At 44.9% G+C, this 24139-nt stretch overlaps 1 protein-coding gene across 12 annotated transcripts in view; it reads right to left on the reverse strand.

Annotated features, from left to right (window-relative positions):
- Window positions 1–24139, reverse strand: part of HERC1 (HECT and RLD domain containing E3 ubiquitin protein ligase family member 1) — a 305583-nt gene that overhangs the window by 11281 nt on the left and 270163 nt on the right. For all 12 annotated transcript variants that reach the window (XM_088446526.1, XM_088446573.1, XM_088446582.1 and 9 more), the window contains exons 69-75: window positions 21802–21904; window positions 21501–21670; window positions 16547–16685; window positions 13728–13897; window positions 5120–5289; window positions 4837–5002; window positions 4627–4703 (exon numbers count right to left, since the gene is read on the reverse strand). In XM_088446526.1, coding sequence (XP_088302652.1) covers window positions 4627–4703; window positions 4837–5002; window positions 5120–5289; window positions 13728–13897; window positions 16547–16685; window positions 21501–21670; window positions 21802–21904 — 995 coding nt within the window. The remainder of the gene's footprint in view (window positions 1–4626; window positions 4704–4836; window positions 5003–5119; window positions 5290–13727; window positions 13898–16546; window positions 16686–21500; window positions 21671–21801; window positions 21905–24139) is intronic.

The following is a 24139-nucleotide window of genomic DNA, read 5'->3' on the forward strand; positions in this document are numbered from 1 at the left end:
GAGTGAAACTGGGCATATTCCGCCATGTCGAACACCGACACCATGGAGCCCAGTAACCTCATCGCCGAGTGTAGAGACACCCGGCGACTGAGCAGACAACTGCGCACCCTCGACTGTAAAGCAGAGATCTTTTCCTCCGTCATGAAGATCCTCTGCTGTTCCGAGTCCAATAAGGCTCCGAGGTGCAGAATCCTCCGAGACGGGATTAGAGTGGACTTCTGCCAGTTGATTATCCAGCCGTGCCGTTGCAGTAGCGCAATGGTCAGGCCCAAGTGGCGTAGAAGGAGCTCTGGAGATCCTGCCACCAATAAAAGGTCGTCCAAGTACGGCAACATGCAGACTCCTTGCAGCCGCAGAGAAGCCGCCATGACCGCCATCACCTTGGTGAACACACGTGGTGCTGTCGCCAGGCCAAAAGGTAACGCCCGAAACTGGAAGTGGTCGTTGCGGATTGCAAACCTGAGGAACTGTTGATGGCGCAAAAGAATAGGGACATGCAGGTAAGCGTCCTGTATGTCCAATGACACCATGTAGTCCCCAGGTTCCAGCGCCAGAATGATGGACCGTAGTGTCTCCATCCGAAACTTCGGTACCCGCAAAGACCTGTTGAGAGCTTTGAGGTTGAGAATCGGACGATACGACCCATTGGGTTTCTGTACCAAAAAAAGATTTGAATAGAAACCCTGGCCCCTCTGGGAGAATGGAACAGGCACTATAACTCCAGCCTGGAGCATAGTGTGCAATACCTTCCGCAGCTCCGTAGCCTTGTTCCGGTTTGATGGTAGACCCGTGGTGAAGAATCGAGCCGGGGGTCTGTGCCGGAAGGAGAGGGCGTACCCGTGGGAGACCACATCGAGAACCCAAGTGTCTGTCGTAGTGACCGACCAACACTGGGCGAACTGCAGCAGGCGGCCTCCCACTTTGGGATCCCCCAAAGGGAGGCCCGGACCGTCAGGCCGCAGGCTTGTCATCTGGCTTGGGGGCCGGACGTCTGGTACTCCATGCCTGCTTCCGGGGCTTGGCCGATTTCTTAGGGCCAGCCTGTCGAGGAAAAGACTGTGGTTTGGGCCTGCCCTGGGCCCTAGATGACCGAAAGGACGATGGTCCAGAACCAGAAGGAGCAGCGGCCGACGGGAGACAAGCCGATTTGGCTGCCGCCAGCGTGGCCACAATCTTATCCAGATCCGGACCGAAGAGAACTTCTCCGGTAAATGGCAACGCCTCCAGACCCCTTTTGGAATCTGCGTCCACCTTTCAGGATCGCAGCCACAAGGTGCGACGAGCAGCCACCGCTGCTGAAGAAATTCTAGACACCAGAGTACTAATGTCTAAGGCCGCCTCGTTGATATAAGTGGCCGAATCACGGAGATTACCAATCAACTCCGCCTGTTCGGCCGGACAGTCGGAATCAAAAGATGCCTCTAATGAATCCGCCCAGCGCTCCATCGCTCTGACAACCCAGCAAATGGCCATAGCCGGTCGTGCTGCCCCCCCCCCCCCCCCCGCAAGGGAATAAGCGGACTTCAGGCAGATCTCCACCTTGCGGTCCGTAGCATCCTTAAGGGAGGACATGGATGGCATCGGCAATGTGGCACTACGGACAAGACGGGTCACGTGAGAATCCACCTGTGGAGGGGATTCCCACTTTGCAAAATAATTATCCGCGAACGGATAAGCCACCGCCAGGCGCCTCTGCGGCTGGTATCTTTTGCCAGGCTGTTTCCACGCCTCCTCTAAATGGTCCACTAACTGGCCTGAAAGAGGAAAGACTGTGGCATCGCCCTTCACATCTTTAAAAAAGGCGTACTTAGATTTAGCCGCTGGGGGAACTTCGTCCTCAATCACCAAGGCTGTGCGGACTGCCCGAATAAGTCCAGGAATATATACCTTGGACTTAGCGTCAGCGTCCTTAGTATGGAGAGGTTCCTGATCGTAAGGATCCAGAATCTCCCCATCATCAGACGTCCCCTCGTCATCCTCATAAGGAGCCGACAGAGACGCCACCGGCCGTTTATGTGGCCGGATCACAGACTCCCCTTGCAACACATCCAACAAGTGCTGTACAGAACTCGTCAGGGAGTTAACCCACGGCGGCTCCTGAGAAACCGGGAGCGGGGAAATAGGGAGACTGTGGGGTACCACCAATTGTCGTGGGAAACCTTGCATGGGTGACGACACCACTGACTGCTGGTACAAACCCATCGGTGTAAACGCGGGTTGCAGAGCTAACTGGCCCACTAAGGTTGTAAGCGCCTGAGCGAAACAAGCCCAGGGCGGCTCCTGTACCGGTGCTGTAACCGTAAGAGGCCGCGCCATGGACAAACACTGCCGGCAGAGGCCCTCCGCGCTACCCTCCCCCTCCGCTAACGGTACTTTACACGTAGTACACTTTAGCCGGAGAGGAAAATCACTTTCAGACATGATGGCACCAAGTATGTGACCCCTCTCACCAATTATAGATCAAATAGGTGAGAGACCACCCAGCAGCACCGCACCGCAAGGGCTTAGCAGAAAGAACAGGGATAGTAATAAAGCTGACAGTTTAGAAGAAAAGTTACAGGCAGCAGCGCTAGCAGTCACATACAATGCAAAGAAATATCAATTCCTGCACTAACAGCGCTGATCAATCAACTACGCAGACACAGGGCCTGGTAGGACACAGCGCAGCATACACAGACCTGACCCAAATCGGAGGAGAGGTATGCGGGGGGACCCAGACCACGATGCTTCCGTCCAGGCTTCCAGCAGCATTCACCATGCGTTCAGAGGAAGATGGCCGCCGAGGAGCAGAGGGGAGGCTGGCCTGGGGGAGGAGCGCTGCCACAGGACCAGTCGGCAGCGTGCAGAGAGGGCTGTGTGCCGCGGGGGAGGCGCCGGCTGTGAGACAGGGAAGGCGCGCTCCCCTGGCATGCATTTAACCCCTGGGACGCCGCAGCGCTACCGCTCTGCTGCGGTCCGCTGTCCCAGGGGGTAGTGGAAGAGCAGGTTGGTCGCCTGGCTCCATGCTGCAGCCAGTCCCCAGGGAGGCCCCTGCCTGGGGACTCAGGACCATGTGATCAGCAGGGACCCACCGCGGGACCCCGCTGCTTACCTTTGTCCCCCTTAAATCCGGCCATGGTCCGGAACATCTGGGGTCACCGCTAGCTGTGACCCCAGATGCTCACCAGCATCCCCGGATCGGTACCGGCGTTCTGGTACCGGCGGGGGTGTAGGGAAGACAGCATGGACGTCAGGACTGACTGTCCATGCTGTACATCCAAATGTGCAGCCACAGCTGCATAGAAGAAAGCTTCAGGGGCTCTTCTAGCCCCCACTCCGACAGGTGCACCCGACTCCGGCCAGGCACCAAACTAAACTGAGGTGCCTTGGCTTGGGGGCGGGGTATAGGAGGGGGACCTAGTGCATCCTGGGAGGCTGAAAGCTTAACTCTTTGGTGCCCGATGACTGACGTCACACCTATACCCCAAGGTATCCTGTGGATACCCTATGGACCCTTAAGTAGAAACAATGATAACATCCTTCAACCATTTCAAAAGATGGGTCATTCCATGGTAACTCACGTTACAAAGTGACATAGCAACTTAAGTATATGCATAACTATCAACAGCAAAATGAATTTATGTAAAATTAATTTTATTTATTTACTGAGAAAATAATAAGCTTATTGTTTGCTAAGTCACTTTGTAACGTGAGATACCATGGAACGGGGATGCAGTTGATATGCCGGCGGACGTGATGCCGGCAGTCAAAATACAGACACTGGAATCCCGCTGCCCGGCATAATGCCCCACGTCGATAGCCCGATGGACGTCAGGATAGCAGCATCGGCATCCCAAACGTCGGAAGCCCGAACGTCCGGATGGTGGTAAGTTTTGCATCTGCAAAACAATTCTTGTGTTACATTCAACTGTAATAATAATCTTTAAGCAGTTTTGTTGATATGCAGGTGGCCAAACTAGATGAGATCTGGATGTTCTGCCCCTCGGACAAATCTGCCAGGTCATGACGGTGAAAACAGGATATAAGAACACACGTAGGTTGATACTGGGGTTCTTGCCACCTGCATACAACAACATGTCTGACAGTAATGAGACGCATTTTGATTGAATGATCAGCAATTTGGTTGTTTTTTTTCCTAGGTAAAGCAATGAGTACAATACTATGCTAGTGAGAATATTAAAAGAGAACTTAGCAATAATTCTATTTCTCTGATTCCTGTTATGGGACACTGCTACCATAGCGATATGCAGCTAGTGTAGGAGCTGGGCACTTAAGGGGGAATTCATCTAAGGGCGAATCCATTCAGCCGGCCGCAGGATCTTGCACCAAAGTGTTCGCTACCCCATGGTGTAGTTAGCACTTTTGCGTGAATCGGGAATTTGGCCGGCCGAGTGAAGGGTGCGAGATGGGCACCTGTTGCCGGCATTTAAACGTTGCCACAACATCAATTCGCACCCTTCTCCTGCAATTGAATCCCCCCCTTAGTAGTTAACTTAACTCAAACTTAATCTGCTCCCCTTTACAGCTCCTCAGCAACATCCTTCCTCATTTAAACTAACAATGCCCCAAGGAGCAGCTAAATTAAGGCATTACCTTTAAATGAAAAGTAGATAGTAAATACAGTACCTGTCCCTGTTATAACCCACTTCAGCAGTTGCATTTGGTGATGGAATAAAAAGATCAACTACTCCCGTTTCCAGTTCCTAGTGAATGGTAGAAGAAAAACATGGTTATAGGAAAGGATTAACACTCAGCCTGTTGAACTTCGTGCATGAGAAACGATTTATATTTAACGTGTCTGAAAGAAAGAAAGGAGTCTATGCTGATTTTGCTCACCTGGCACATCTCAGTGATTGTATCATCAAACACTCCTCCAGCATCATCTGCTCCTTCACCCACCAGCTTCACTTTCCAGGCCCGTGATGGGAGTCTCAAGTCAGATGCATTCAGCTTCACTACCTGGCGGGCAATCTGCACGAATATGGGTTTACACTTTCGGCCCCTGAGAGGAAAACAGTGACAGGAGAGAAAGGTTGGGTAAGAGACAGAAAGGAGCAGAATGATTGACAGAGATCAGGTTCTAGAATTTTGTGAAAGGAAAATAGTAATAATCACAAACCTAGTGGAGATCCGCTTTACAGTTATTTGAGGTCCGTAGTTTTTTCCCTGAACCATAGTTTTTCCAATAGATCGGACCATGGGAAGTGTATAAACTCTGGGGGCCAGTAGAGGCCTAAGTTGACCCTGCACAATACCCCATGTTCCCGCATTGTAATGGGATGTACTATTCTGAAAAAATAAAATACTTAATTAGAATAATAGTATTATGCTGGCATATAACATAACAGACAAAGAGACAGTTCACTGGAGGAGGAGAGAGACAAAATAAGATGATAGAGTAAAGAAAACAGTAGGATTTATTTAGGAATATGTATATTCCTATGAGAGAAAGTACCAACCAATCAGCTTCTAATGCCACTGTACAGGCTGTATTTGAAAAATGACAGGGGTTGATTGATTGGTACTTTATCTCTCTCTCTAAGGCTTAGTACATAGACCTTTATCTCTCTCCAAGACTTAGTACATAGACTTTTATCTCTTTCTCAAAGGTTAGATACTTCTCCCCCCAAGGTTTGCAACATCTACCCTTCAGAGTGCCGAGGAAAAGATATTTTAGGAGCTCCGATCATCAGAATGGGCAATAAATGCAACACTATGGGGGTATTCATTTAGGCTGCGAAGAGTCGAAATTGGCGATAATTTATCGCCGATGACGTAATTTTTGCCTATTTCAATTACAGCCATATTCAATTTCATAGACTTTTCGCACGTTCGAAAAGTCTTTGAAAAAAAATGGGGAAGGGGGCGTGGCTTGGACGCCGAGGAAGACAGCAGCATGGAGTCAGAGCTCTGCTCGTTCTGACTCTATCCCACCAGATCCGCTCTTCCCACTTAGTGCCGCTCGACTGTCCTGCCGCTACAAATTGACCTAACCCCACAGAACGGGTATTCCCGGTGTTTTGCGGGGTCACGGTGCCCGGAAACGGACCACCGGAATACACACGGCCTAGCGCCACTGCAGCCGCAGCCTGGAGTATTGGGACCGGATCCCCGTCCCCTCCACCTTACCTGTAACACCGGCGGGACCTATAACACCCGCTTGCCGAGTGCACCCTGAGCGCGTGCAGCCTCCGAAACACGTGGGGACGCCGCTGGTCGGGTCCCTGCAGCCGCAGACGTATTATTCAGAGCAAGTACCCTGGAGGATCCTCTTGGTGCATATACCTGCTAGACGCCGGAGCCATTTTGCAGCCACAAGTTGATAAGGTACTGCACAGTATCACATCAGCCAAGTCATTACAATACAAAACGAAGGGGACGTCACATAAAAAACACAGAAAGCTTGTATATGATTAACCCATCCACTCTATTGCATATAGCTGAATGTGCTTTTGAAACCCCCTATATATATATATATATATATATATATATATATATATATATATTCACATTTTCTCTGTCCCTTTTTGAGGAACTGTAACAATATCAGTTTTTACCACCAGATGGTGCTATTATCCATTCCTTCAAGTCTCTTCAAAACCAATTGAGGTGTAAAATCTCCCATACAGTACCTAAGTTAACGGCCATTTCTAAGCAACATCTTTCATAATACTAATATATTATCCTGGGGAAATTCAATAATATAATCTACATGTATAAATTCATGGCTCCACCACCTACTCCTAAGACGCAACGAGCCAGGGGTAACAATAAACGTGCAGACCAGCCCACAGATACGGTGGAAGACATACATCATATGCACAATCCTGAACCCAATACTACCCAAAATACAGCAGGATCGGTACCTGTCCCTCTCTCTTATATGGAGGTTGTCAGAGCTATTAGAGAAACAGTGGAACCACTGCTACAAAGTCAAGCAGACAAATTCATGGGAGCACTAGCTGATATCAAAACACAAATGCCCTCTATCGCTCAGCAGGTGCGCGAAAATGAGAATAGGATTGGTGTCAACTTTCATGAACTCTCAGATTTAAACCAACAAGTCTCTACCATGTCAACAACTCAGCAACAATTATTGTCCAAAGTTGACGACCTGGAAAATAGATCCAGACGCAACAACCTGCGACTCCTGGGTCTTAAGGAAACAATTAAAGGCACTGACCTTACTAAATTCCTTCAAATTGACCTCCCAGAGCTACTTGGCATCTCGGCGGAACTAAATAATTTTGAAATAGAACGAGCACATAGACTGGGTCCCTTCCGAGACTCTAACGCCACGTCCTAGAGCCGTTTAGATGCTTAAATTTCCGACACAAAGATCTCATGTGGTCGGCCGCTCGACAAAAAGGCCCCATTCAGTGGGATGGTCAACGCATCCTCTTATTTCAAGACTATTCTGCAGAGGTTGCCAGGGCTCGCAGAAACAGGTCTCCTATTTGCTCACAACTCATCAAATCAGGAACTCGTTTCGCTCTCTTATTCCCAGCTAGACTTCGCATTTACTCGCCTCAAGGTCCCAAAGATTTTACAGAAGTTGCTGACGCCCAGGCTTTCCTTAATGAAGAAAATGAGGCTTCTAACTCCTCCTCAATGGACCATAATGATTGATCCTGTGAAGATGCCCCATCTCTAATTTGATACATATACCAGGTTTTCTTCACATTCTTAAGATTTATATATCCTTTGATATAGGGCTATAACTCCCTATTTGTGATGTTGCCTCACAGCTATTGTTGTTGTTATTGTTTTTCAAGGTGGCTGTGGTCACTGGTTACAGTTTCATTACTATGTTCACTTACAATGCACGATTTCATTGCACGAATATTTGTTTCTATTTCTTTTTTATTTCTATGTTTGTGTTTTTATATCATATGAATCGCAAATGTCTTAACCTATGCCACTTATTTACAACTCACATTGACCTAAATGTCTCTGTTGTTATGATCATATTTAACACCTGCTGGTACTATAGGGGGATTGTTTCTATCCCCGCTATAAATTTCCACCACTTACTTTATCTAATTTCCACAACATGTGATGTCTTCCCACCTTAGATTTCATACTTGGAACATTAGGGGGATACATAGACCAATGAAGAGGAGACGCATATTGACATAACTTAATAAACTTAAATCCGATGTCACCTACTTACAGGAGACTCACTTGACTCCCACAGAACATACCAAGTTAAATACACTACAACATCAGGTGCTAGCATCCTCATCAATTAACTCTAAATCGCGGGGAGTGGCAATTTTACTACGTAAAGGTATCCAGTATGACATCCATTCCACTGATGTGGATCAAAATGGCCGTTACATTCTCATGGATGTCACCTTAGACGGCACTAGATACTGTTTATGCAATGTTTATGGCCCCAATATATACGACAAATCTTTTCTCTTAGGATTAATAAACTATATTCCTTTTCAGATTCTAAGATCATATTAGGGGGCGACTTTAATCTGGTAGCTTCCTCGGTATTAGATAGGAAGATTTCATCCCGTACCCCTCCCAAACAACCAAAAATAGGCTTAAATTATATGGCAACAGAATTAAATTTATTAGCATGTGGAGAACGAGACATCCCACTGATTTAGAATACACACATTATTCAGCCACTCACAATGTTTTTTCTAGCCTTGACTACTTCTATTTATCTAACTCATTGTCCCCAATGGTTGTCGACACATCTATTGAACCCATAGCCATCTCAGACCACGCCCCTGTTTGGATTGATGTTCAAGGGAAGTTCCTTTTAGGATCACACGCCCAGTGGTGGTTCCCAGCGAAATTCGCTTCTTCACTTAAATGTAAATCAATGCTGGAATCAGCTTGGGCCACGTATGAGATGAATAACCAAGCACATAAAGACAATCCAGGTTTATATTGTCAAACTGCTAAGGTGGTAATAAGGGGAGAAATTATTTCCTTCATGAAAAAATATAGGACTGAACAGAATGCGACTTACAGATCCGCACAAACATCCTTAACGTCTGCTTTTCAAGCCTTAAAGACTTCACCATTAACTAGAGCTACATATAATGAGTGCACATTGCATTTTGACCAAACCCTCACCCAAATGGATGACAAATATATTTACTCGGGTAAGCTACACTTTTTCCGGCATGGCAATAAGCCTAGCCGGCTTCTTTCAAACATGCTAAGGGGAAATAAATCACATAACAATATCGCAGCACTTAAGAGACGAACATTTCATCATACACTTCAAAGGAGAAGATATAGCAAACATTTTCTTTCGTTACTATCAAAATCTCTACTCCCAAGACCCAATAGATTTTACGCAAAGAGATGCCTTTTGGGAATCACATGCTCTGCCGCAGGTTTCCTCCTCACAGGCTGAGAACCAGGTTGGCAAAATTACTCATGAAGAAGTTGACCAAACTATTAGATCTCTCAAATCTTTCAAAGTCCCTGACCCAGATGGTCTTAGCGGAGAATTCTTCAAACTGTTACGTCCCCAAATCATAGAAACTTTAACCAATTTATTCAATTCCATAATGGACAACAGATCGATCCCCCAATATTTTAATTCAGCCACTGTGAAAGTCCTTTTAAAAGCAGGTAGAGATCCTCTTCTTCCCTCCTCGTACAGACCCATTTCTCTACTTAATGTAGACTATAAATTGTTGACAAAAATTGCGTTTGACCTGGTGACCTGGGATCGCCTGTTCAAATCTTTATGCCGTTTTGGGGTGCCCGCCTTTTTCACTGAAACTATAATGTCCTTATATACTTCCCCCCTTACCCAGATCCTCACCAACAGATATTTATCACCTCCTTTTTATATACAGAGAGGGACAAGACAAGGCTGCCCACTCTCTCCGCTCCTGTTCGCAATTGCGCTTGAGCCAATAGCAATAAGACAAAAATATGGAGATAAAGGGCATTCGTATCAGAGACCAAGAATGTAAACTGTCTTTATTTGCAGACAATATGATGCTCTTCATATCTGACCCTCTATGCTCAATTCCCGCTCTTTTAGACATAATTGACAAGTTTGGTTCTTTCGCAGGTTATCGTATCAACGTGAATAAATCTGAACTGCTTCGCATTAATGCACCTACCTTCCTAACCTCATATAGCTTATTTTTTTACAACTGCTACACGCTATCTTAAATACCTAGGTATATTCATACCGGCACAACTAGCTTCTCTCTATACTATCAACTTCACACCGTTGCTAAATAAATTAAACTCCCAACTCCAAAATTGGAAAGACCGTAAACTTTCTCTCCTCGGACGAGTGACAGTGGTGAAGAGTGTGGTATTCCCAAAACTAGCATACCTTTTACAAACTTTACCCATTACATTAACAAAAACCGATATATTGAAGTATACACAATTTTTTTTTTTATTTATTTGAAAGTACCAGAAGCCTAGGATGACTCGATCTCGAGCCTATTTACCAAAAAACAAAGGAGGTTTGGGTGTTCCAAACATTTCTGCCTTTGTGAAAGCCGCTTTATTTCGTTACATAACAGACTGGCTGCTGCACACTGACTACTATACTAACCCCGCTTTGGAGGAAGCTTTATTTTACCCCTATGCCCCAGCAGCTTTGCTACACTCCCCAAAAACAAACATTCCTGTGTCATTTTGTTCTAATATTCTGTTTTGGGACACCTACACTACATGGCTGAGGGTCAACATACATTTAAAGAAAAATCCTTCTTCATCCCCATATATCCCCTTATGGGGCAATCCAAGCTTCATCCCCTCTCTTGAAAATCCCCTTTTTAAATCATGAAGTCAAAAAGGCATCATGTCCATTAGGGACGTATTCGACCCAGGTGGCTTTATACTTTCTTTTACGCAATTACAAGATAAATTTGGTATACCACGCTCACAATTTTTTAGGTTTTTACAAACGCGCCATTTTATACAATCACTAGATAATCCCCTGTGGGTTTCAGATAACACAGATATCATGTCCCGTATTTTATCTATGTGTCGCTCAACCAAATTCAGAATAGCTCACCTATAAACATCTAATAGAAGTATCTATACATGCTTGGTCAACAATTGCTGAAGCATGGCATACAGAAATTCCAGAGATATGTGATTTTGAGTCAATTATTGTGAACTTGGACTGTGTCTTACCTTGCCTCAAATCGGCATGATTGCAAGAAATCCATTTAAGAATTTTAAATCGCACATATATATCCCCTGCTCAGAGGAAACATTTTGTACCATTGGAGGAAGGAAGGAAGGAAACTGTGTAAAATGTAATTGTTCTAATGCCTCTCTTTCACATAACCTCTGGTATTACGGAAAAATCCATAGATTTTGGAATAAAATTTTATATTACTTAAATTTCACATTACACCTTAAATTATCCAAAAATGTGGCAGCTTTCATTTTCACGGATTTCTCAATATGGGAATCAGAATCCTCTTTTGATTTAGATTTATGGAAACCTTCCCTGAGGGTCATGGTTACAGTGGCCAAACAACTCATTCTTAAATATTGGATTCTAAAGTCAGCGCCCACTTTAAATGAATGGAAAACTGCACTGCTGGAGGTTATTTATGGTGAGAGACGTATGGCTATCCTTAACATCGAAAAAGGAGTACAAATTTCTTCAAAAAATGGGAACCTTATATACTATGTTTACCAAACCAAACCCAGAACAATATATGGAAAGTTTTTGAACATACGGAATGGTTTATGCTAAGACACATTAACTAAAATAACCTCTGTCACCATTATACATGTGCTTCTCCTCATGAAATACCTTCTGACAACGTATTTCTCGCCCTCTAACTTTGTTTCTCTTTATCTTCGATTTCACTCCCTCTACTCTACATATTTACATGACAACACGAATTATATTGATATGTTGATGATAATATATTAAAATACCAGTTATTGTTTATACTAATTATATAGACTGTGTAGCCTGAATGACTTTGCTTATATGTTATATTAGACCTTTTATTTTCCCCCTTTTCCCTTTTTATGATGTATTATACTAATTTTGCTGCAGTATATGCAAATTTTGTCTATTTAGTATGTTAAATTTAAATCTGGTACTCTTTTCTATACTCTGAAATAATTTCTATCTAATTTATACTTGTTCTAGATTCAAAAAATTTGAAAATTAATAACAGTAATTTTGTATATTGTGTGTTTTAAAGAAACAGACCAGTTGTATATTTGATAACTTTATTATACTCAGTTTTTGCATTGTACAATGTATAACTGCCTTTGCTGTTTAATAAAAAGATTAAAAAAAAAAAAGAAAAAAAATGGGGTTAACTTTTCACCATGTTTTACATGGCGAAAAAAAGTGCAGAATTGGGGTTTAGGGGTGCAGTCTTAAAAAATATATCCTGCACCCCTGGGAATGACATCTAAAAATAAGCTGGTTAAAAAAAAAAAAATAGGGACACCCCAAAAAAATTAATTAAAATTTTGGGGTGAAAAAAAAAAAAAAAAAGAAGAAGAAGAAGAGGGAAAACAGTGTTTAAAAATAGGGAAATAGGTTCGGGGCTATTCTGAAAGTATGTGGCAGGTATTTTCTAGAACAGGCTATTAGCGGCAGGTGCATTTTTGCTGAATTTTTTAAAAATGACTTTAGGGACTTAAAAATATGCTAGTACCCATTTTCATGTACCCCAATGGGACCACTTAAAAAAAAGAAAACAAAAAACCTAAGTGCTCTTCTGCATTACTTGTCCTAATGTCGCGAAAAAACACCTGCCGTGGCTATTTAAAAATGCCGAACACATTCTGCAGGGTTAAATGGGGGGTCCCAGAGTGAACCCCCATGTCTGGACATCTTTAGGGGGGTCCTAGGAACAAAACCCGAAAATTCCTGAATTTTTAGCGATGCTTACCTTTCTGCAGGCTCCCGTCTTAGCAACTTCCTAATTGAATATGGGGATAAAGCGGGCGCGCGCCCGGTACTTTATCCCAGGAAAAGCTCTGATGTGGAACGAAAAGTCCAGCACGGACTTTTCGCTCCCTAATTGAATACGGGCCTAAGACTGTGAAAAAAATCAAATGAATCCTTAAAATAAAAATATGTATAATTAGATAAGCTTTCAACAAAGAAAGCGCACTCATTTTACATGGTCTTGTGTTGTGGGCCCAAAACATGCTTTAATTCTCTATAGGATACATTAGGGAATATAGTTACTGTAAAGTGATTTGAAATTAAATAGCAATACTAGAAATATACAAAGGTAATTTTCTTTTATAAAATCAAAAGCAATCTGGGTGCTTACCAAAACCACCGGCACCTAAGAAAGCCATATTCACAACAGAATGCATTCCAGTCCAATAGATATCTCCACACTTTTCTTTCTGCTTAATTTACATAAACATACTAACGGTATTCATGTCTTCCTCACTGATATGAAAGTTTAAGTTCTTTCGCTCTGAAAATTCACCTTTATTCTTAATAAATATGGTCAGCGATGTGTCGTATTGAATATTAATTTTTGCAGACTTAAAAAATAAGATCTTTTCAGTCCAGATTACTGACAAGTAGTTTCTTAGTTCAAGAAAGTTCTTCTCTTACTTTTTTCCCCAACAGATATTACTAGAGGAAATACCATTCTTTATGAATATGGCTAAAAATGTTGACGTATGCAAAGAAATTCATTAGTTTTGTCTGACTACATGACATAATGCAGATTTATCAGTGACATTCATGTCAGGTAACATAGTAGTAATACCTGATTATTGGGGCTGAGATTCAATAACCTCCAAGATGAGTACATGAGATCAGAGAAATGATAGAGTAGCCGTAGTCTTGCTCTGACCGTGTGGGTGCAGATATCCTTCAGAGAGCTGTACTGTGGTGGGATAACATCAGGGAGACCCAGCTGTAATGGGACTGAAACACCTACAAGAGGGAGATATAGTGCAGGCATGTAATCTTATGCCATTTACAAGCAACTCCAATGAAATAGTTCAAATGAATATCAGGCATAATGGAAACAGCTGTGAAAAGATGATCTACTAGTGGTTCATATTCATTAACGGAACGTAGATGTTGGAAATTAGTCAGTTAGCCCAGATCACATATGGTTCTATAACCTACAAGTGCAGGCAAATTGGATGATATCTCTGTTGCTCCGTGCTTGTATTGGGTCTATGGGGCATATTTACTAATTATCAGGTTTTTGACCCGATAATTATAATTTCTTATAGCCGCTATTCCTGGCAATAGGAAATTATAGATTGCCCAGATGGACTATTTATCAGGGACAGGGGCTCTGAAGGAGGAGTATGAAGTGAAATTACTTCGAGGAGTATGAAGTGAAATTACTTCAAAAGCCATCATTTCACTTCTCCTTCAGGAGGCGGGGCCGTTCTGTTGACGCGGTTTGCTGACCATGCTTGTGCAGCAGATATTGCCAGGGAGGGTTCCGGTAATTCATGCGGAATGTAGTCCATGGGCTACACCGCCTAACATCATCTAAAGATGATGTTATAGCTGCCAGGGACAAGCACTGGAATGATTCACATTCCAGGGCTTGGTGAATCTGACAACTTCGTAACCTCCATAGACTGCAGCTGTTGTCGGAAATGGAGGGACTGCAGCATATATGGAGACATCTGCTCAGGGGCTGGCTGGCAACTTTTAGCCTGGGGGGCAAATGCATGTAGGCGGCCCTGGCAGAGGAGTAGCGTGTAGCTACGGTGCCCGAAGAACGAGCGTGCTACGGCACCGCCCCCCCTCAAGTGTTTCAGGGAGGAGGCGGGTCCATATGGGATTAATGTAAGGTAAAAATAAAGATTAGGGGCAGCCCCCTGTCGTAGTGCCCATATGCAGTGCCCCCGTGTGCCACAGGAGATAACACCCTTATGCAGGCCTCCAGTAGTGCCCCCAGTAGTGATCCCCCCCTATGCAGTGCCCCTTGTGCCCCCAGTAGTGGTCCCCCCTGTTCAGTGCCCCTTGTGCCCCCAGTAGTAGGCCCCTTATATAGTGCCCCAATAGTGGTACCCCCTATGCAGTGCCCCCAGTAGCAGTCCACCCCCCCATGCAGTGCCCCCAATAGTGGTAACCCTTATGCAATGTCCCTTAAATAGTGGCCCCAAGTGTAGTCTCCCCTCTATGCAGTACCCCCAGTATTGCCCTTTATATAGAGCCCCCAGCAGTGGTCCCTCGCAGTGCCCCCAGTGGTAGTCCCCTCCCCCTATGTAGTGCCCCTAGTAGTAGTCCCCGCCCCCCTATGCAGTGCCCCTAGTAGTAGTCCCCTCCCCTTGTAGTGCCCCCAGTAGTAGTCCCCCCTTGTAGTTCCCCCAGTAGTAGTAGTCCCCCCCTTGTAGTGCCCCCAGTAGTAGTAGTCCCCCCCCTTGTAGTGCCCCCATAGTAATCCACCCCCCTGGTAGTGCCCCCAGTAGTAATCCCTCCCTGGTAGTGCCACCAAAGAAATCCCCCCCTGGTAGTGCCCCCATAGTAATCCCCCCCTGGTAGTGCCCCCATAGTAATCCCCCCCTTGGTAGTGCCCCCATAGTAATCCCCCCCTTGGTAGTGCCCCCATAGTAATCCCCCCCTTGGTAGTGCCCCCATAGTAATCCCCCCTTGGTAGTGCCCCCATAGTAATCCACCCCCTTGGTAGTGCCCCCATAGTAACCCCCCCCTTGGTAGTGCCCCCATAGTAATCCCCCCCCCTTGGTAGTGCCCCCATAGTAACCCCCCCCTTGATAGTGCCCCCATAGTAACCCCCCCTTGGTAGTGCCCCCATAGTAACTCCCCCCTTGGTAGTGCCCCCATAGTAATCCCCCCCCTTGGTAGTGCCCCCATAGTAATCCCCCCCTTGGTAGGGCTCCCATAGTAACCCCCCCCCCTTGGTAGTGCCCCCATTGTAATCCCCCCCCCCTTGGTAGTGCCCCCATAGTAATCCCCCCCCTTGGTAGTGCAACCATAGTAATCCCCCCACTTGGTAGTGCCCCCATAGTAGAGAGAGACTTAATAAAAAAATTAAAAAAAAACACTTACCTGAAACCCCGCTCCTGGTCCCGACGCTTCCACCGGCTCCTCTGGCCGCTTTGCATTATGGGAGAGACGTAGTCTCTCCCATTACCCACTGCGGGAGCCGGAAGATGGCTCCCGCAGTGGGAGCAGCGGCAGCCGCTGAGAGTCTGACAGACTCTCAGCGGCTGCTGATTACAGCAAACACACAGTTGCCGGCTCCGGCGGCTGTGTGTTTGTGCTGTGTAGCGCTAACCGGACTCCGTCCGGTCAGCGCTACACACGCGGTGCAGTCTGTGTCACAGTGACACAGACTGCACCGGCCCGCGGCCCGCATGACGATGCGGCCCGGGGGGCACATGGCACACTGCCCCCCGGCCCAGCCCACCACTGCATCTGCTGCTGTCCCTCCTTCATACATTCAGGGGATCCTTAATATTTACAAGTACCCCCAAAAGTAACTGATCTGCAACAAATATTTGATAAATAGGCCCATATGTGTGACCACCTTATAGTACAGACATAAGGAATCGTAAGCTTAGAGCTGCATCTGTTGAGGTAAGACAAATTTACCTGGAGCACGTGGAGGTACAGGAGTTGCTGTCCATGCTGCACTGTGACATCGCCCTGCTGAGATCTGGCGAATGTTTTTTCCTTGCAATGCTGTGATCAGAGTAGGCTCACGTACATGGTTGGTGTGACCTAGACCAAGCTGAAAAAATATGAATGAAGATCAAGACTTTAGATCATCTGTAAACTTCAACAATGTAAGAGTCTCTTTCTCCTCCCCTCTGCATGGAAGTAGTGGGGTTTTCAGCTAATGTTTTCTGTGTGCTCTGTGCCTGTTCTGCAGCTGCACATCAACTTTGACATGTTCACTGCAGTTATCTTCTCCTTTCTCCCCTCATACTTACGATGAGTGAGAAAAATAGTAGGTCTAAAGCTTTGCCTGGAGAAGGTACAGCTACAAAAATGTTTGCCTATTCTAAGGATCACTATAACTGGTTGTGTCCAGGTTGGGGCAAACACCCCATAGGAAAATCAAAAACTGCTTGAAGACAGATTACACCTCAGCAGGGACCTATCTGAGATCCTGCTTAGCTATGCATTGGGCCTTATCACGATTCTTATCGAGTGGACTGGTGGATCATCTGTGAGGCCCCCATGTATCTCTGTGAAGCTTCCATTGATATGAAGCTTCTTGGAATCAGGGTTTTTAGTCTCAGCACGTCATACTCCCTGGCTTCATACTTAGGAAGCGGACACAGAGTCTAAGAAGGTTCTAGAGTGCCTTCCATACTCTGGGTAGGCTATCTTCAGTCTCAAACTCAAAGGAATTATTTACGAAGCCATTGGGAGAGACGTTCATAGGCCTAAGGGATTTCGTTTTTACTCTATTCATCCTCATGAAAAGGCAAGTGGTCAGACCTCCATGGGTCAGTTCTCCAAAGCCTGTGGAGTGGGGTACACAGGATTGGGTAGCTAGGTGGCCAGCTCCCAAGCCTTCTGACAGCCAGCATGACATATAACCTTTATTGACTTATCTAAAATACTACAGGTTTCCTTGCAAAACTAAAATAAATGGACGTGGCGAAATATTCAAACAAGTTTCGGGCAGAAAATCTCCTGCACTTATATTTTAAATATAAGTCAATAAAGGTTATATTTTATGTATATTTGAATTTAAGAGTGCCCCAGCAACATGCCCTTCTTGTTTCTTTTTTCCCCTTGGTATATGTTATATTTGGACTTTGGGAGCACCACCAACAATATGTTATGTTATATTATAAGCATGAGATACAACATGGTTGGTTAATTATTTGATGGACAATACATGTTTCTGTGCGGTACCCTTCTCTTTTTTTTGTCTGTCAGCCAGCATGACATGCCAGGGCCCCACCCAGGTTCTCCAGTGATGGGGGCGCAACTGCTTATTTTCCAGGTTCATTCCACCATAGACACCTGAGGAAAGGCATCACCATTGGAGGATATATCATAGATCTTGTGAAGTTCCCACCCAAGTGCTTTTCACTACAAGTTTTCCTCTAGACAAGACATTTTGCCGGGGGCAAACGATTTAGTCCCGTCTATCAACAGAGGGGTTTATCCAGGCTCAGAACAACAGAAAGGTTTAGGTTTTTACACAAATCTTTTTCTGGTTAAAAAACTGGATGGTACCTTTTGGCTAATTCTGAATCTGAAGCCCCTGTCCTGTTGAGGGTGGACAGGTTTAAGATGGTGTATATTCAAATGGTTATCAACAGCATGCAACATAACAAGTTTATGGTGTTCATAGTCATCAAGGGCGCATACATTAATGTTCCAATCGGGGAGGAGTACCAATGCCTCCTACTAGGTTTGCCGTCCAATCACCATTTCTGACATAACTATTCTGGCCACAGTGCTGAGAGCATTTGACAAGACAATGGAAGTTATGGCTGCCCTGCTCTGATCACAAGGAAGTGATGGTGTCTCGCTTGGACAATCTGCTGACCAAGGTAAGTGTTTTGTTTCTAAATTTCAAGAAAGCAGTGGGTGTTCTTACAGGAGGACAAGATTCTCTTGCTACAGATAATGGTGAGGTCCCTGTTGGCCCACTGTTGATAAAGCTGCTTTGCATGAAGGTTCTGGGGAAGACCGTATTAATCTCTGAGGCAGGACAATTTACACAGTTTCATTCACAAGCTTTCCAGAACAAAACTTATTTTGAAATGGAACACGTTTCACCAGTGCTTGGATCAGTTGGCTGTTCAGACTGTCCCCAGGGATGTACAGTATCTCTTACTCCGCTGAAGGCTGAGAGGTGACAGTCACAACAGGAGTCATCTGTTCCCCACCTGAGACTGGCCAACAGTGATAATGGCCACCAGCCTATGTGGGGGAAGGTGGGGGGGCAATTGCTGTGGAATCAAAACTCCTGATAAATGTGTTGGAGCTCAGATACATTCACTCTGATTGCACATAGTTCAACATCATCACAGCTTAGAAAAATAACCAAGGGGGCACAAAGTGTGGTCTGCCCATGACAGAGATGAGTAGGATATTGGACTGGGTGTAGCAAAATACTCCGGCTATTGCAGCAGCTTTTCTTCTAGGGTGGAAAACTGGGAAGTGGGCTCTCTCAGCATACAGTCTTCATTCTGGAAAATGGTAACCACACACGGAGAGCTTTAAATAGCTGATGGACAGATGGGAGCAGCCAGATGTTGATATAACGGCATGTCTGTTGAACCACAAGGTGTATTGCTTATTCTCCTGGACAGGGATTCTGCAGGCATATCCTATAGGTGCCATGTAAGGGTCTTGGCGCTTCTATCTGTATCTTCTGGAAGTAATGCTTCTACATGATCTCAAAATGGTAAAAAGAGAGGGTGTTCTGGTGACTTTAGAAGCACCAGACTGTTTTGGTAAATGGATGTTTTAAGCATGGCAAAGGGCATGGAGATTAATACTAAGACCTCCAAGATCAGATCTTTTAAGTCAGGTCCACTTTTATCACCTAATTTTGCCTTGACCGATTGTAATGTTGAAGTCATTATGCTTGAAGCTAAGGATTTTTCTGACCATGCTTAAGGCTCGAAAACCTGTTTCCAAAAATTGTCACAGGTATTGTAAGACCTACATCACTTGGTGTGAAGCATGTGGTTTCCCTACCTTTTTTTTGGCTTGCAACAGCTGCTGTAATTTCTGCAGGATTGTCTGGAAGGTGGTTTTAAACTCAACTATTTTAAGGTTTAAGTTTCAACCCTGCACTGCTGGCCTATAATTTGGGTGCTTTGATATAACAAAAGTAAGAGAAAGCCACCGGGATATACAGATGTGTCCACAGACATCTTACTTCCTTGAGCATTAAACAGCCCTTCTAGTCGCGCCATGCTGTAGCGTGATTCGGCAGCATTGAGCATCTTTTCGTGCAACTTTTTCCCTTCAAATTAATTTTTTTCACACACGATATGTGGCATGCCAATATTCTGTGTGCAACTGCGGGTGTATCAGCATGCAAAATGCTACGTTACAGTGTCACAGCTGCATATCTTTGTAAGCTTGCGAGCAGGGCCTTCCTACCTATATATCTGTCTGTTATTACCCAGTTTTGTTCTATTAATGTGTACAATTGTAAAGCGCAATGGTATATGCTGCGCTATATAAGAAACGGTTAATAAATAATTGATAAATATCATTTAATCAGCAGAAGCTGCTTGTGTGTCCTATTCACATCGCTTTGCTAATAAGACGCATTTGAAGGCAAAAAATTGCCTGAAAAGTCGCTCTATGCTACAGAGTTGGGGGAAAGAGCCTGAGAATTTTCTTTTTAAAGTATCCAGGCTTCCTGCACCACACTATATACTCCATAGTAAAAATAAAAGAAGGGTCTTCCAAAAATGACAGTTGAAAAATAATGTAACTGGTATCAGACACACAAGAGTGCTTGAAAACTAGGGTGACATTCATTTATTTCCATTCATTTGAATCAACTTTCAAGTGTGTGCACTACTCGCTGGACAGCCAAATGAAACTCATGGGACAATGAAATTAATTTAAAAATCTACAAGATTTTTATATGATAAAACTATTTAAAACCCCCGTTGCAAATCATCAAATTTTTTTTATAGAATTTTACTTAAAGAGTTATATAGGTAACAGAAAAAAAGGGGATAACGGTATAATAGGTTACAAAATATGCAATACACCACATCAGAAAAAGTGAAACACTAGTCAAGGCCAATATGTGCATAAAGTTGTAACAAACAGGTGACCAGAACAAATCACAGAGTGGTAACAAATCGACCATATTTATTTAAATAAAAGCGCTATATACTAGATTCAAGAGTTCTGACAATTGAGTCCCAATTTTATTATAGATATTTTGAGTGATTTCAAATTGCTGAACAACCCATTTCCCCTTCTATATGCACAAAACCTTTTTTGTCAAGACTGAATTTGGGTTATTAGAAATGAGAATGTTAATAAGAGGCTAAAGTCTTAAAAATTCCTATTACATTAGTACATAGGTTCTCAAACTCGGTCTTTGGGACCCAAACAGCACAAGTTTTCCAGGTCTCCTCACATAACCACAAGTGAAATAATTAGCTTCACCTTTGGATGTGTCAGTGAGTAATAAATACAACTGTGCACCTGCTGGGTGACCTGGAAAACCGGAACTGTTTGGGGTCCTCAGGACTGAGATTGAGAACCACTGCAGAACAGTGCAGCACAAACTCACTAGCACATAAATAACTAGGTACTGTATTTGCTAATGGCAACAAGCAGGACCACCAATTAAGCAAGCTCTAAGTGCATATTTGGCCCTTATAAAAGTGAATAAAACGTTGTCTAGGTTGCAGCACTGAGAACAACTATTGGGGCCAAGGAACCACCTGCACCAAGGACATGAGATACCAAGTACAGTAGCTATGACAATAACTTTGGTTAAACAAAAGCTTAACTGATTTGTAAAAATAAATACAATCTCCATAAGAAGCAAAGCAAACCACTGGTTGAAAATGCACAATGTATCAGCACTAACCTGCCCCTCCGAGTTACTCCCCCAAGCATACACTTCACCAGCTGATGACAGCGCCAATGTGTGTTCTGCTCCCACAGCAATATCTTCAATAAAGATGCCCAAAAGACCAGGAACCAGCTGAGGACGATTGTGATTCCGAGCTCGACCTTCAGGCAAACCAATCAAACGGTCTATAGATGGAGATAGTTAGTGTAGCAGGAATGAAAATATTGCGCATAAAAGCAAAAAAATGTTAGTGGGAAAGGACAGTACTGTTTTATTAAATGATAAGTATGGGAATAGTGAATGTCACTATACTCACCTTGACCAAAAGTGTAAACATGTCCATCCTTTGTCAGTGCGACTGAAAACTGTGTCCCACAAGCCACCTTCTTTATACCGATCCCACACAGAATGTCTACTTTCTAAACAGAACAAAACCATATAACAAAAGTATCTAAGGCAGGGTACACACCTGAACGATTTGTAATCGTTCCGATTTCCTATCCAATTTCCCTTGAAGGCAGAACTTCCTAAATTGAGCGTACACACTGTCCAATTTCGCATAAGATTTGACGATTTGTTGAATCGGCAAATCGAATACGCTGTACAGTGGGCTGATCGTCCGGTTGTCCGTACACACTGTGCGATTGGCACCATATCGTATGCGTTATCTTATGATTGTCTGTGCAGCACAGACAATCATAAGACGTCGCATACGACCAGCGGGAGCGCGCAATTGTGCGTACACACTATGCGATTTACACGATTCATCGTTCCAATTACCTTAATCGTGCCGATATTGTCCTGGAGTGTATGAACCCTAACAAGCAGATAATTACAGAATCCAAATCTTCAGGAAAAAATGAATTTGAGGAACTACACTTACATTCTTTCTTTAAATGTTTATTTGCATTCAAACAACAATATTTTTATACTTACAATAATATGAGATATGGTAAGAACTTACCCTTGTTATCTCTATTTCTACGAAGTCCATAGGGTTCCACAGGATACCTTGGGGTATAGGTGTGACGTCAGTCATCGGGCACCATAGAGTTAAGCTTTCAGCCTCCCAGGATGCACTAGGGTCCCCCTCCTATACCCCGCCCCCGAGCCAAGGCACCTCAGTTAGTTACCAAGCCATAGGCCGGAGGAGAAGGAAGAGAGAGAAAAAAGATCTGGACACACACAAGAATCACATTCTCACTAGAGGGAGACGGAAAAACCGGTGACCAGAGCAAAGCCCATCTGCAGCACAGGTGCGACAGGGCGGGAGTCCTGTGGAACCCTATGGACTTCGTAGAAATAGAGATAACAAGGGTAAGTTCTTACCATATCTCATATTTTCTACTTCAGGGTCCATAGGGTATCCACAGGATACCTTTGGGATGTCCCAAAGCAGTATCCTTTAAGGGTGGGGACGCTCCTGTGCAGAAAGGAGAATCCGCCGCCCGAAGGAAGCATCCTGAGAGGCGAAGGTGTCAAACCTGTAATACCTCACGAAGGTATGGACAGAGGACCACGTAGCAGCCTTGCAGATCTGAACTGCAGAGGCACCATGTCGAGCTGCCCACGAAGGACCCACAGACCTAGTGGAATGAGCCTTCAGAGAAGGAGGAACCGGTAGGCCTTCATGAAGATAAGCTTCAGAAATAGCCATACGGATCCAGGCTGCCAAAGTTTGCTTTGAAGCAGGCCCTTTTTACGGAAGCCATAGAGGACAAACAAGGCGTCCGACTTCCTAAACGAAGAAGTGCGGTCAACATAAGCCCTTAAGGCCCGCACAACATCCAAAGAGGCCTCACCCACGGAAAGACCAGGTGAGTTAAAGGCCGGAACAACGATTTCCTCGTTAACATGAAACTGGGAAACAACTTTGGGAAGAAACTCGGGCCGAGTGCGGAGCACTGCCCTGTTCCCATGAAAAACCAAGAAAGGGGGTCTACAAGAAAGAGCCCCTAAATCAGAAACACGTCTGGCCGAAGCAATAGCCAGAAGGAAAACAGTCTTAGCTGTTAGCCAATTAAGATCCACTGAGCCCAGTGGTTCAAACGGCGGTCCCTGGAGAGCCCTCAGGACCACAGCCAAATCCCAAGGCGCCACAGGTGGAACAAAGGGCGGCTGAATGCGGAGAACACCTTGCATAAAGGTACGCACATCCGGGATTGTAGCAATCCTACGGTGAAACCAGACAGACAGGGCCGAAACCTGTACCTTCAAAGAAGCAAGGCGAAGCCCATGATCTAGTCCCGCTTGTAGGAAGGCGAGTATCCGAGACAGACGAAACTCCTGTGGTGCATAACCTCTCGGTCGAAACCACTGGAAGAACGTATGCCACACGCGATGGTATATCCTCGCGGAAGACGGTTTCCGAGCTCGTAACATGGTACGCACTACAGAACTGGAAAACCCCCTGGACCTCAGCATGGCTGTCTCAACAGCCACGCCGTCAAAGACAGCCGAGTCAGGTCTGGGTGAAGACAAGGACCCTGTGACAGAAGGTCCGGTCGTAGCGGCAACCGCAGAGGACTGTCCATGGACAGACCCTGAAGGTCTGAGAACCAGTGCCGTCTGGGCCACGCGGGAGCTATCAACAGGAGCGTCCCTCCTTCCTGTTTGAATTTCCGGATTACCCGTGGAAGAAGGGAGACCGGAGG

This window comes from Taudactylus pleione, unplaced genomic scaffold (assembly GCF_031769625.1).
Source record: "Taudactylus pleione unplaced genomic scaffold, aTauple2 ptg000019l, whole genome shotgun sequence".
NCBI classification, from domain to species: domain Eukaryota; kingdom Metazoa; phylum Chordata; class Amphibia; order Anura; family Myobatrachidae; genus Taudactylus; species Taudactylus pleione.